The sequence below is a fragment of the Acanthopagrus latus genome, chromosome 3 (assembly GCF_904848185.1).
Source record: "Acanthopagrus latus isolate v.2019 chromosome 3, fAcaLat1.1, whole genome shotgun sequence".
In the NCBI taxonomy this organism is placed as follows: Eukaryota; Metazoa; Chordata; class Actinopteri; order Spariformes; family Sparidae; genus Acanthopagrus; species Acanthopagrus latus.
Genome location: NC_051041.1, coordinates 22,373,106 through 22,388,098, shown reverse-complemented (window position 1 = coordinate 22,388,098; position 14,993 = coordinate 22,373,106). Strand labels below are relative to the sequence as shown.

The window sequence follows — 14,993 nt, the reverse complement described above, 5'->3', positions numbered from 1 at the left end:
TTGTGTTTAGTTTAACTTATCTGTTAGCCTCCAGTGTCTTTTGGAGTGTCTCCCTTCTCTGAACGTTCATGGAGTAAAGAACATTGAATCCAGCCTCAAGTGGCGATTCGAGGAATTGCAGTTTTTGGTACTTTGCCACTGGCTTCATTTTTCAGTCCTGCTTGCAAGACTGTAGATTTTCCTCAGTTGTTACAGGCATTTCGGTCCATTGTACACAACATTTTCTGACAGGCAAGTATTTTTAAGGGGAGACTTTCAAGGCACATTTGACCGGCAAAGTGAGGGTTGCGCAGGGTTAGCTGGGCTAACACAACTGCTAGCAAGCTAATTTATTGCATCGACTGCTGGTTATGGGTTTGACAAGGTATTAATAAGTTCTTTCAAAAGAAAATGGTACATGTATGAATTGTGGTTGAATGGATCAGGTTGCTTTATCAAAACAAAACACAGGTAAAGAAACTGAATCCTGGCTACAAAAAGTCGTCTACTGACTCCATCTTTCTCATTACCCTCACCCTGTAGGCTGTAGAGACCCCTCAAGAGTCTTCTTTGATGACTCAGTATCTGCCTTAGTTTTGGCGACCTAGTAGTCATAAATAATCTGTGATGTAGGACTCTGGTCACCAAAAATTATTCTAGTGTCTCCAGTGGTTTGTGTTTGACTGCGAGAGCAAGAAAAGATTGCAACAAAAACTAGGTTTAAGATTAATAGTTTAATAATCTGGAACAAAGAGTTATTGCATTTCAGTATGAGTTGTGACTGGTTTGATCGAGGGTATTTCTTTGGTGTGGATGCAATCAGCCAGTAAAATTAAAGATAAAACTTTGGAAGACTGCTAGAATTTTAATAACATCACACCATTACTAGCTTTAGCCCTGCGATGGACTGGCGACCTGTCCAGGGTGTCCCCTGCCTTCGCCCTAAGTCAGCTGGGATAGGCTCCAGCCCCCCCGCGACCCTGCAGAGGATTAAGCGGCGTACATAGAATATGTACAGATGATGGATGGATGGATGGATTACTAGCTTTATATCTGAATCCCATTAGGACATGGTTTTTAATTGGCTAACTTCATGCCTTTGCCGCCACAGGTGTCTTTCTCCCTATGCTTTAGCTGGATGGTGCAGTTTGATTAGCATTCAGAAATAATTGAAAATCTACAAAAAAAATGAGAATAAAAGAGGTTAAATAATGTATTCCCCCAACCCCATGGTTACTTACAGCTAACAGGAAAATGCTTCAGCTGTGCTTGCTCTAATTGCTCCTCCCTGCAGAGCTGCAAGCACATCTAGCTGAACAGCCTCTCAACACATGAAGAGGGAAGACCAATTGACTTAAAGTATGAAAAAAAAATCCTTCTCCTCTTACCATAGAAGCATTTGCATTAGTAAACATTTGCAGATAGGGCAGTCTTTCGGCCCATTAACTGAAACAACATCCAGTAATACCCAATATTTTAAAAATATTTCTTCCATTGTGACCACAAAGGAAGCACTTTGCTGTGGGGATGAGATGAAGGATATTGACTGATGGCTCTCCGGGGGTGTGAGGGTTCAGTTGTGCCAAAATCTAATCTGAACATGGAGAGGATTTGGAGCCCCAGGAGACTGAGCTTTAAAGTTGTGTCCTGGTGTTCAGCTTGAGTGGAATATCCCTCCAAAAATACCTATTTTTTCAAAGCCCAATTGAGTTGCATTAGCCTTGCTCATAAATGTTAAGGCACAAGGTATTTTATTCATCATTATACAACACAGGGTTGCATAACGAAATGAAAGTCTGTAAACTTGTTCTTGCCACACAAATTACAGAACACATACACAGTTTATATCCAAATATACATGAACACTTGGTCGGCATCTTCACATCATCATCTTCACAAAAGTGCTACATCCGTCAACTTTGACTGTATGTGATCCCCGAGCATCAATGTTATAAACACAGAGCTGTCCTCTCCTCGTCCAGCTGTAGTCCTGCCCTCAGCTGGCTCGGAACATGGTGGAGCTTGAACAGCTTGATCTAATATGTTGTGGTGGAGACAGGTCTCTGTAAAGACGTGGGATCAACAGTCTGTCTTCATGTTGTTTTGGCCAGTCTGATTTCATCCATTTCCTTTTCCTGTGACCAAGCCTTACCCAGAAGCAGCCATTAACCAAGAAGGATTAGCGTGGCTCTTTTTCCATTTGGATGGCTGAAAGATGGTCTCAAAGTTTGCTGCTTTTTATCCAAAACACCCGCTTTCTTCTCCCATGATGACAACAGTGTTTCTGCCACGGATTTCAGCAACAAAGCCAGAAAAAATGACAAACAAAACAAACAAACATAATTTGGAGGAGCCACCATCAGCTGCACCAAAGCAGTAGCAATGCCAGCTCTTCCTGCTATGGCTTTGTGTGAAATGAATTGACTACTCGCTAAATCACAATAAACCAAAAACACTCTGTAGTCTTATTTTAGCAATAAAGAAGAACAGCAAGATGTTAACTGGACCACTTTAACTGACTTACTATGTTTGTACATCAGTGGTGTATTTAAACAGTGGGGGGCAGAGAGTAAAAGTATAAACTTGTCAGGCAACAGCCATCAATATTGACAGTACTTAAGATCAGGCTCAATCAGATGAAACTGTAATGACTCCCGTGGGGAATTTTGGTTGTCACGGCTGCAGAGAACAGGATATAAACAACAGTATATGGGCATATAGTGTAAAGGTACCGTGTTACTGTTGAGGCTCGGGTGGATGACTAACTATTGAACTACACCACTATCAGGTGGAGGGATGGAAAAAAAAAGAATGAATGTGTCTAGAAGTGCAAGAAAAGCAGTGGCCACAGGTCTCGTGCATGAATTTAGAGAATAGCATGCGTGTGTTCTGAAAGCTGCTAAAGCTGGCAGACTGCAGGTTGAAGGGAACAGAAGAGAATTTATTGCAGCAAAGAACAGAAAGGGTTCGGCCGTAAAGTTCCACTGCCCTCTCCAAAGACCCGACTGTAATAAATACGTATTGACAAGCAACAAAACTGCTTGGGTCGAGGCCAGCGCCCTGTGTGTGTGAGTTATTGCAGTGTTTTCAGTCTATTGAAATACAAATACATTTCCTAAATGATTAAAAAATGTGATCAGTGTCCATGACCGAAGGTGGTTTAGACCTCCTCTCCCAGCCAAAGATGATGTTAAGATCTTTGCAAAGTTCCAGACAAAGTAATCGTGATTGTGTAATCCTTGAATCTGGGTTGGAGCAGAATACTTTACTACTACGCCCGCTCATCAAGATTCTGCATCCTAATCACACACACTGACACTCAGTAATACTGAGGAAAGTCACAAAACCATGAGCCAAGACAGCCTGGTTAGTAATGACAGAGTGGAGGAATGACTGATTCTCATTTTGAGAAATGATTAGCCACACAGCAGATCACTAACCTGTGGACTTAGAGTACATTGGTCTTATTTATTATAAATTGTGTAACATTATCGGGGCGAGCTTCCATCTGTTCACATTTCTCCCTCAGGCAGGTTTCTCTGAACCATCGCACCCTTCGGATTTGCTGTCTCCACTTTCCCAGACATCCTAGTTATGTGCAATAATCTCAAATCCAACATTTAATGTCACACTTTCTTAAAATGAATGGAAGTCATTTTAAGGTTGTGGGAGACGAATTAAGATAAGGACAGAAAACGTAATTGACTGACAGGGTTTGGATATGCAGTAGAAAGCCATGATTTCCTGCGCTGGCAGTGAAATGTAGTAGGTTGAATGAGCACTAATGGTTATTGAATACATCGTTAACTGTAGGGGACAGGAGCCCCATCCCAGCGTGCACTGGGTGAGTGGCAGGGTACGCCACGGACAGGTCGTCAGTCTTTCACAGGGCTATAAATAGACGGGCAAATATTTTTCCTCTATCGGCTGTGTGGTTACCAATTCACTTAAAGTGCAACCGTTGCATAAGATGGCTGGAATTCTGCCCGTGGGAAACATTGTTAAAGTATCTGGGTTGAACAACTGTGTGCTCATTAACATTGCAGTTATTTTTAGCTTTAATGTATCATAATAATTTATGTAGAAAAAAAAAAGTCACATGCAAAGTAACCTTTCAGCACAGAATGTAGTCTTTTATTGGTCGAAAAATGGCTGAATTGGGATCAAACTATATTCAGAGTCATGTTGCCCAGAGGATGGCTTCTGATGATTCATCACCAGGTCAAGCTTAAATATGACAAATTTGAAACACAGCACGTCCTCAGTGTTATCATCATCATCCTCAGCTGTACTCTGTCTTTAAAAGCAATAAGGAAATGATAACACATTCACTAAAATGGTGACAGTGGTACACAGCATGAGCATTTTCACATTGTCAGCATCATTATTGTCATTATCAGCATGCTGCCATACCAACACATCCTCATGTCTCAAAAACAGAACAGGTCGATTGCCAGTGACTCCTAGAATGACATATGTCAGCGTCCCCAAAGTGACACGACCATGCAAACTGTCACTTAGTCAAGTTTAGGTAACTAAACGTGAAAATAATGACTGTTCCTCTGTTGTGGTTTGATACTTATGCAACTTTGAAAAATAAATTTTGTCTATAATTACACTGCATTACATAAACCCTCAAGTTAAAAGAACTCGCCGTCGACTTTGGTTTTAGTCTGGACACGAACAGTTGTCTCCATGGTGAAATACCTGTTTATCTGACCCATCCATCCACCTCATACATATTGTCTCTACTTATACCACATCACCTGACTTCCTACTTTTCCACTGTAATATTACTATAACCATGAGAGGTCGCTGCCCAAAAATAAATATAAATATCGTTCATAAGAAGTGTGTTAAACTGAAACATCCATAATAAAATTAACTACACTCCCAATTTCTGCTTGATCCCGTCCTCCCGGCACATTTTAAAAACTACTACAGAGGAGTGGCGGAACAACGATTGTAGGTGGTGTAGCTCCACGGCTACGTAGTGTGTGACGTGTACGGTCGAGGAACACGCTGGTAGTCGGAGCTAGCCGGTCATGAGAAGCTTTTGTTCTGACTCTGCTTGTCTTCGAGGACAGGGCGGAGCTTCGACAGCCGCTAGAAGCACATTCATGGCCCTGCGAGAGCCTCACTGTGTGGGTACATGTGTTGTAGCTGGGCTAGCAGCTCCACTATTTCAGGCTCTACAGTGTCGGTCTGTGGGGGAGTGACAGTACGCACGCATGGCCATGATTGTTGCAGTTACTGTTACTGTTCCATGGCCCTACATATCTTGTTAAGCTCTGAATATAGCACACTTACAGGCATTTGTTTTGTTTATTGATGTACTACGATGGCGTGAGCAAGTGTGAGAGGCACAAATTAGGCAAACTGAGGCTACGATTAGCCTGTATGTATACTTGGCTACCATAGTTGGATATTCAATATTCGATAATATTTATAGACAGATATGTCAGTAATATTCTCTGAGATTGTGTTCACTTTGCAAACAAAATATTAATAATATTTTATAATATAATATTAATAATCTGGTGTGGAGCTCCACTTCTCACCCAACTGTAGTTCTGGTGGGTGTTTTCTGCCCTTCAGCCTCTTTGGGCTTTAAAGCAAAACTCTCGCTAAAATGCAACCTAGGCTTTTATTGTGAATGTACCTAAGTCAAACCTTTATGTAAACACGTAATTACGAGGCACTTTTAAGATAGCATCAAAATTGCTATTTTTAAAACACTAGTAGACTCGACATGACATGAAACACACATGAACGCGAGCATTGAGAACATTGTTTGTATACACAGAGTTTGCTAAAAAGTTTTTGAACAACTCATGTTAGCACTTGCTCATAGCAGTGTCGATTTTTGAATGCGACGTAACCTGGAGGACAGTTAAGATTAGTTCCATATAACTGCACAGATAATTCATTGTTTTGTTGTTAGCGAAAAACAATATTGACCCTGAAGTTGAAAAAAGAGCCTCATATAAGAAACGATACTAAAATCAAAAGCTGGAAAAGTCACGTGAGATATCGCGTGGATATTTGTTGCTGGAAGACAGCAGCATTCTAACTTAACTCTCGTCCATGTTACATTGCATTCTGAGATCCATACTTCTGGGCTGCCATGACGGTGGCTAGTGGAGCAGGCAACTGGTAAGGTGAGTTTTTTTTTGGTAAACTCTGTGTACACAAACAATATTCTCAATGCTCGTGTTCATGTGTAGAGACCCTGGTGATGCTAGGTGCTGTGCCTGTAGCACTCCCATCGAAAATGAGTTTGACCCGAGAACAAAGATACGGTAAACCTTAAAAGTGCCTCTTTCGTCGTAATAATGCTTTTAAGGTTTGACTCTGGTACATTCACAAAAAAAGCCTAGGTTGCATTTCTGCGAGAGTTTTCGCTTTAAGGCAGAATGTGACAACGGCACCACTGCACTCTGAAACCCATTATCCCCGACGGCATACAGCACAGCATTTATTTATTTATTTTTTTTGCTGCGATAAGTGCTTGCACCCAATGTTAAACCAGTTGAACTTTGCGCTGAACCCTGCGGTGATTGTGGCACCCCTGCATGATGCTTCACCTGAGGTGTTTCCAAACTACAGTCTTTGGTTTTACATCGGCGATGTCTTCAGGGATGAGTAACATCTGGTTGGTTTGGCAGATACACCTCTCGTTAACTTCCTCACCTCCATTAAAGCGCAGTGCACAGCTGGTTCCCCCAGCTTTTCTACTGGAAGCATCTGGACTTCGTCTCTTATGCAGTATTCCCAAAAGAGGCAGTCTACATAAATTTAACATAGTATCTCACAAACATTGATAATAATCTCTGAAACGGCAAGTCTTTTAAAGTGTGTAACAGTATATAACCTGACCATTTTAACTTTAAATGTCTTGTTTTAGAGGTGTGCATTTGTCACTCTCATGCTCTGCCATTATGCATCCTGAAATGTTGCTGGAGCAACAGACCTACTGATCCATGCATTGATGAGGCAGGTGTCTTTGTAAAGCATGTGAGAAGCAGAAATGAGGATAAAAGCAAGCGTCTCTGTGTGCATTTACTTCATCCTCAGCACCAACTGTTGGTAATAGAGCCCCTTTCATCCTGTATGTAACTGGTATCAATCTGTTTAAATATTTATGACTAAATACAGCGTGCCTGGAAGCCAAGCGCTTCGTGTGTGAGAACACCTGATTGTGTGCGTGGTACCATAAAAGAGCCATCTGTTCCTATGGATCGAAATCACGCTCACTTGACCTTAAAGACCTGTTGATTCACACACACAATCACGTTATTGTTCTGGACTGAGATTCTTGCTGTGCGAAGAAGCGTTTCAAGGTAGTTTCCGGAAGGGAGGCAAAAGTGGCGAAACTCAATCTGGGAGGCAGAGCAAACACGCGCGGCAGTGCCCAGCGAGGTACACAAATGAGAGCAGTAAATAAATCCACTGTGGTTGTGCCAAAGACGGAACCACTTGAGGTGTGCTGCCTGTTTGTGAATCAAACCCACTCCACCCTATCAGCGGGGATCAGAGGTGAGCTGCTGCTTCCGGCACTGTTTGGTTTACCTGCTTGTCATCGGCTGCCGAGGGGTCAGAGTCCCCCCCTGATCGCTGAGACGGATAATTGTGCGCTTCTAATTTGATCGCCTGCGCATACATCAGAGGCTTTTCAGCGTGGAGGGAGGGAGTGGAAAACGCACTCAGCCAGAGAGCCTCTGACAGAGTGCAGTCTGAACACTTTGGTCCAATTCAAGTGAAAGGGACGGTATCAGTTGCTAATGTGTCACACAAGACTCCCTCGTGGCTGCAGAGGAGCAGAATGACAGAGGGACTGTGGTGGATATAGTGGTCGAAAATGGGTTAGCTCCTTAAGGATTCGGCCAGCAGCACATGTATTTGTTTTGGCTTCAGACTCTTTTTTTTAATTTTTTTACGTTGGATGTGAAATGACAGCATGTGGCTAGAGGGTGGACTTCGGCTCAAATTTGAACCGCTCCGATGCAACAGCCGAGCCTCAAGATTGCGCCGCGGCAGTGCTTGAATCTGCTCGATTTGGTGAAAAGCTGGTGAAAGGAAAGAAAAAAGAAAAAAAAACTTTTGTAGGTCTCTAAACGGTCTGCCACAGGAGGGGTCAAAAGTGGATTAATAACCCAGATGACAAGCGTTAGAGAAAGAAACAGAACATATGATGCAGATGATATGAGAGCTAGACTGTACAAAAGAGCAGATATATATATTTTACTTCAGACTGAATATAATAATATCCAGCCAAGCACTGCTGCCTCTGTAAACTCTCCAAATATTTCTGGCATTCCGAAAAGGCAGAATATGAACAGAAAGTGTTCTTTGTTTTCAAATTTCTGAACCAGTTTGGCTTAAAATTCCTTCAAACCCAAGTGGCCAGTCTGTGCTTTTCACCCTCATACTTATTTTATCATTTTACATTCCAACTAAGAGGATCGAGGCTTGTTAGCAGCTGGCCAGGGACCTAATGAGCCAAAACTTTCTCCGATTGTTCATTTTTATTTAACTGTGGACTGCAGCCAGTGGAGAATTTCTGATGTGACACTAAGTACCAGGAAATAAGATTCCATGTGTCCTCTTGCTCTGTTACTTAACCCTGCAGGAAGCAGGTTGTGGAATTAAATTAAAGTCTGTCTGTTTACTGTTGATAGAGTTTATCCAGGCAGATTTAAGGAGACAGCCCTGAATCACAAACACATATTTTGCCCTCTTACCTGTAGTGCTGTTAATCCACCTAGGCTGTTCTGGGTGCGTGTTGGAGAGTTTTGAAGATTTCGGCCCTAGAGATGATAGTCTTGAATATGACGGAACGAGATGGCTCTCTGCTTGTGTTGCTCAACGTGGCAAAAATATAGTGTACATTTAAAAAAAAAAACCTCAACAGTCTCTTTTCAGACATCTTGACCCGGTCAGCCTACGACAGGAAGAAACAAGTATGTAACATGTATGTAACACTGTGATCCTATCCCCTCACTGAAGTTAACACAAGTGATGGGGGCAAAAGACACCACTCACCCTATTAAAAGACACTGTGCCATCAAAATGATGTTGAAACTGTTATTTTAAGGTGAACAAGTTACATAAAGTTGCTTTAAACAAGCATCTATAACTGACCCTAACCCTGGTCTTTATTTAGCATGTACAATGCTCATCATGTTCACCGTAATGTTAGCATGCACAAGACACAGAGTGCTGTAGAAGTCTGACAGGGGAGGTCATAGGTTTTGCATGTACGTGGAGGACAAGACCATCCGGATTACAATTTAACCCCCTTTGACCATGACTGTGTGTACTGTCAGAGCAACCTTTTCAACATTCAAATAAACTGAAAAGAGAATTCCACAAGCCTCTGCTCCATGTTGCTTTAAGTCGCACAGCTTAGGATGAAGGCCATATGGTGTCATTATGCATTATAAGTTGATTGCACAATGTGATGGTTATAGAAAAAAGGCACCATCTGTGTTTAGATTGGCCTTGCTTTTAAAATTTAGTTTTGTCTGTCTGCCATGGGGTGTGAAAATGAAGGCTGACTGGTGATCCAGTCAGGCTGGCAGCCTGGCACCACTGCTATCTGCTTTCACATCTCCATTATAGACCAAATAAATAATTAACTCGTGTTTGACGTGTTGTTGCTGGGAAGCGATCCCATTGTGATCGCCACGGCAAAATGAATACCACCTGGAAACACAAGGGACTGGGGGCATTTTAAGGGGTGAGGGACCCCCATTTAAAGTGGGCCTCTGTTTCCGCTTTGTTCACCTTGTGAGAAATCATGACTTCCAAGATGGATGACTTTCAATCACAAGCTAGTAGCACGAGACGCTGGATCAGATGTAATTACTACACAGCAATTTCAGCACTTCACATCCACTCTGTGGGGGTCGGCTGTATTTTAAGATCTGTCAAGACTTCACATTCAGTAAAGGCCAGGATATTACTGAATCAGCTATTTTGGTGATATTTGACCACAATCAAGCGAAACATCTCCGTTTTTTCTGTCAGTAGAAAGGCAAAAAGGCCAGTAACACATCATACAGCTGGTAAGTCTTTACCACTTCTGATCATCATGACTCCTGAGCAAATCAGCATATTTATATCTATCTATCTATCTATCTATCTATCTATCTATCTATATATATATATATATATATATATATATATATATATATATATATATATATATATATATATATATATATACTGTTTTCTGTTATTCCATCTCATTTTTCTTCAGCCTTGACTTTAGTTGGTTATTGCTGCTGCTGCCGAGTAAAAAAAACTGTGACTCCAGCTTTTGGCGATCAGTGATTTACATGGTCCTTAATGGGCTTAGTGAGTTCGAGGTCTCAGGGGTAAAAACCATGCTACATGCAAAACTAAGTGTATCCTCTGAAATATGCATGAGGCTCGATCTGAGAGGAGGACTTTTTTTTTTTTTTCCCCTGCGAGGGCGGTCAGTCGGAATGACGTCTCTATGGATCAGAGCTGTTGACTGAGCAAATACTGAGGGAAGTTGTTTGGTTATGCAGTCACACGTGTGCACTTTCACACCTGGAGACAGCCTGCACGACCGCGGCACGCGGCGGCGTTACCCTGATGGCTCGGTAATTTCATCATCATCTCGATGATTCTGCACAGCCACACAAGTCTCGTCAAAGACTCTTTAGAGATACCTATTTGACACGATTACATGACATTTCAGAGTTTAAAGGTCTGAAGAAGTTTTTGCTTTAATATCCTCGTATTCTAATTAATCCACACAGAGTTAATTAACTGACATAAAATTAAGCAAAGCAAATGAAAAAAAAAGCGAGGAGCATTTTCAGCTTCCCCCAGGGATGACTTTGACTTAATAACCAAGTAATCTCTTATAATTATATTTTCAAACATTTATGAATGCTATTTCAGCAGTCTTAAAAAAAAAAAAAAACAGATTATCACTGATAAAGAGCTGGCTTTAGAATCCACAGTATAGGCTTCTCTGTGACTGAGACGGCTCCTATTGAAACACTGCCTGCACATGTGCACCTCTGCAAGCTCTACACCTCTTGATCACTGGGGTTTGATGTGTAAGTCAGCGAGGTTTATGAGATGAGATAATCAAAGCATTTGTTTTAAGCTTCATGAATCTTTCAGCGCCGTCTCTGCCTTGTTTTGTTCTGTCAGAGGTCAGAATCACCTTTTTGTTCTGAGATCAAACGCATCAACCTCTTCCGTCAGTGACGAACTCGCGAATCAAGCGGCGGCCTTTGCAAATAGATTCTTAATTACAGACTTCACGCCGCGCCTTCACGTCAGCTTTAACTCAAGCGCTTTTGGTGTTCACCTATCTTTGAGCACTGAAGTGTGTTAGTGCTGGTGTGTAGTGTAACGCGGCCCTTAATGTCTGTCTTTATGTGTTTTCTACCTCCGCAGGGTGAGTGCTCCCAGAGGTGCTATAACATCTTCGTGCTGGAGACGGTGTGTGTTGCCTGGTTCTCCCTTGAGTTCCTGCTGCGCTTCATCCAGACGCAGAGCAAGTGTATGTTCCTGCGCACGCCTCTGAACGTCATCGACGTGGTGGCCATCCTTCCCTACTACATCACCCTCATCGTGGACTCTCTGTCGGTGGGAGGGAAGCCTGCAGGCTCGGGGAACAACTACCTGGAGAAGGTGGGGCTGGTTCTCAGAGTCCTGCGAGCTCTGCGGATCTTTTACGTGATGAGGTTGGCCCGGCATTCCTTAGGCCTGCAGACACTCGGCCTGACGGTGAGGAGATGTACGCGCGAGTTCGGTCTGCTGCTGCTGTTCCTCTGCGTGGCCATGGCTCTTTTCTCCCCGCTGGTGTTCCTGGCCGAGAGCGAGATGGGCGCCAAGCAGGAGTTCACAAGCATCCCCGGCAGCTACTGGTGGGCGGTCATCTCCATGACCACGGTCGGCTACGGGGACATGGTGCCCAGAAGCATCCCCGGCCAGGTTGTGGCGCTCAGCAGCATCCTGAGCGGCATCCTCCTCATGGCCTTCCCCGTCACGTCCATCTTTCACACCTTCTCCCGCTCCTACTTGGAGCTGAAGGAGGAACAGAACAGAGCGATGAGGCAGAAGCCCGACTCGCAGGACAGCACCAAGTCCCAGAACAGCGAGGACTCTCAGGAGACGGACAGCTACCACGGCATCACAGAGGCCGCGGCCTCATCCATGCAGCGGAGGAAGACCATGGCCGCTCAGAGGGCTGCTGAGATCAGAGCGTCCATGAAAACTTAACTGCTGTGTCTCTCTCTCTCTGTGTCTGAGTTCAAGTGGCAGCCAAGGAGGCCATGACACCGAGCGCTGGGACTTGGAAGTTGACAAGCGGCAGTATTGTGTGAGCGGGGAGGAGATTTTCTTCTCGGCAGCTTGAGGTCCCTGCTTTGATCGAGTGAAGCGCTTTTGCACCAGAGTGTGTCTGAGTTTCTTGAGTTTCGCGGAGGAGCCGCAGGGGTGTTTTTCTCTCTCCATAAATTTGACTTTAAAAGATCGGTAAGACTACAATATTTATAATTAAACAACTGCAGTCAAATGAGATTTAAACAAAAAAAAAAAAAAAAAGAAAAAAAAAAGGTGACCGTGACAGTAGTCTCTCTGAGTGCGATTCAGACTTGAGATAGGACTGTTCCAAAGGGAAACCAAAACATCACACGTTGTTACTCAGACCTCTGACTGAAGAATGAATATCCCATATCTAGCTGCATTTGCGAGGACTGTCTGAAATGAATCCGTCGGACGTGCAATATCATCCCCGCTCACTCTGCATTGTATGCGGCCAAATCAAATAACGTATTGTACCTCGGGCTCTGTTACATAAGCTTCACACAGCGCATTTATTTGCAGTGAAGCAGAGCTAATTAATCTCCAACGTAACAACACAAAATGAATTTATCTGTCAAAGGGCTACACAGCTGGTTGAAGGTTCTGCTCAGTGGCGAATGACGAGAGGATTGGTGCCGTACTGATGTCTCTGTTACACAGCTCCGTCTGATGCTTTAAAAAGAATAATTAGCCAATATGGGAAATACACTTATTCACTTTGGTGCCAAGAGTTAGATGTAAAGACAGCTACCACTGTGACATCTAGGCATGAAATGTGAGCTACAGCAGGGATGCCCCCCCCCCCCCCCCATTTAAGAGTGTTGAGTGCAGCAGGGTTGATGTATTTTTGTAGTCTAATCTGGATGTTAGGGTCTCCTGGTTCCCCTTCTAAAAAGCTCATGGTACTTTTTGAATCGGATTTTGGATTATTGTAGAAAAATAAGATGTGTGGCAAACAAAAGATTATGGTAATCTTCACAGATGAACACACCCTTTTCTGATTTTTGTGCAGCATAAATCAAAAGACCACAAGTGAAAAGCTAATGCTAGGCTACGAGCGATGTACACCGCAGTCACATGACTTCAGCGTCTCCAACATAAAGCATCTTACTGCTCTATAGCATACACACTGCAGTATAAACTGATCGATCTGTTGTAAAGTTAGAGTAGAGCAAATAAAGTCCGCCTGTAAAGACGGACTATAGAGCAGATGAGTCTCCACGTTCAGTCTGTTGACATTTAATGTCCACGCAAGCCTCCATTCAGCCACCGGCTAGCAACTGCCTCTTTTGAGACATGTAAATGCTTTGTAATTTTAACGTGGACTATTTACTAGTGCACTATTGGTCATAGAACAAAACGTGAAAATCTTGAACTTCATGACAAGGGAACTGGATGTGCAAAAGTGCTGCTTATTTCTGGGTTTTAGGACTCACAGATGCTGATTTAAAATTCAACCTCAACTTCAACACATGCAGTACAGTTGTAAGCCACCCCTGCTTTCTCTCCCTGATGTGCACATGCCCCTGTCCATGAGAGGGTTATTCTTTAAAAATAGATTGTTTTTCAGATTCAGACTGGTGATGGGGAGAAATTATTGGAAAAACTCCTATCATATTTTACCTAACTCACACGAAGGGAGATTTTTTTAAAGTTCAGATCCCCTGATTTTTTTTAAAAGGGACTAAGATAGCAGGTATATATAATTGCATGCATGATCAGGTCACTGGAAATAGGCCAAAAAAAATATGGCTGTTAGAATTGTGGTGATATTACAATTGTGCCACTTTTACCGTATCATGTATGAATCATTGTGCACTTGTAAGAGCTTTATCCCTCTGAGAGCTGGAGATGATGGTCGTGCCAAATCCTCACAGATAATTTACCAGTGACCATAAGTCTTCTATGTAAATGAAACCAGCCAGAGAAGCAAACACTTACCGAGAGGTCTAATTGCAGTTTGATTCACTTCAAAGAGGCAAATGTTGTGTATCTGCCCCCTGGCAGTGAAAGCAACAGACCCCGAGAGCTCGAGTCTAAAAGCATTTCAGATCATTTCCACAGTCTTACAGGATTTCGTCATATAATTGCAAATACAGCACTTCATTTCCTTTGACTTGAGTGCCTTGTCCTTTGAATGTGACACATTAAAAACCTATTTACCCAAACTGTTGTCAAGTTGGAACCCATCAAAGCAGCCTAAGTGCATGACGGTGCAAATTGGATTTAGATATGTTTATTCTGCCACGAGGTGATGTTTAGTCCGTCAACTCTGAATCGCAGTCACTGCATTAACTGAACCCTTAAAAAAGCATGGAAATATTACACAGAACACTTAAAACTATTATATCTACAATATTTAGGTTTGAAGAAATGGAAATATTGTTTTGGTGAGGAGTGTACGGTGCAAATGGACATCATTTGAATAAAAAAAACCCGACTCAAATGGATTTGTGCTTTGCGTCATGAATCCACAGCCTGAGGAACAGCCTCTTTTGAAAAATGTAATAAAGATTATAATGAATATGGCCCCCTGTGGAGAGGCTTTGATTTAACAATTTATTACACTCAAGGATGGCAACAGAGCGCATGCTGCACTATCTGCACTTAGAACCTCCTAAACTGGCTTGTCTGTGGTTTGGTTCGTGTTTTTGTTC

General features: G+C 42.7%; 1 protein-coding gene across 1 annotated transcript in view; it reads left to right on the top strand.

Annotated features, from left to right (window-relative positions):
* kcng2 (potassium voltage-gated channel, subfamily G, member 2) overlaps positions 1 to 14,993 on the top strand; it is a 47,490-nt gene extending 32,497 nt beyond the window's left edge. The window contains exon 9 of the mRNA XM_037093143.1: positions 11,425 to 14,993. Within this exon, the coding sequence (XP_036949038.1) occupies positions 11,425 to 12,252 (828 nt within the window). The 3' untranslated portion in view covers positions 12,253 to 14,993. The remainder of the gene's footprint in view (positions 1 to 11,424) is intronic.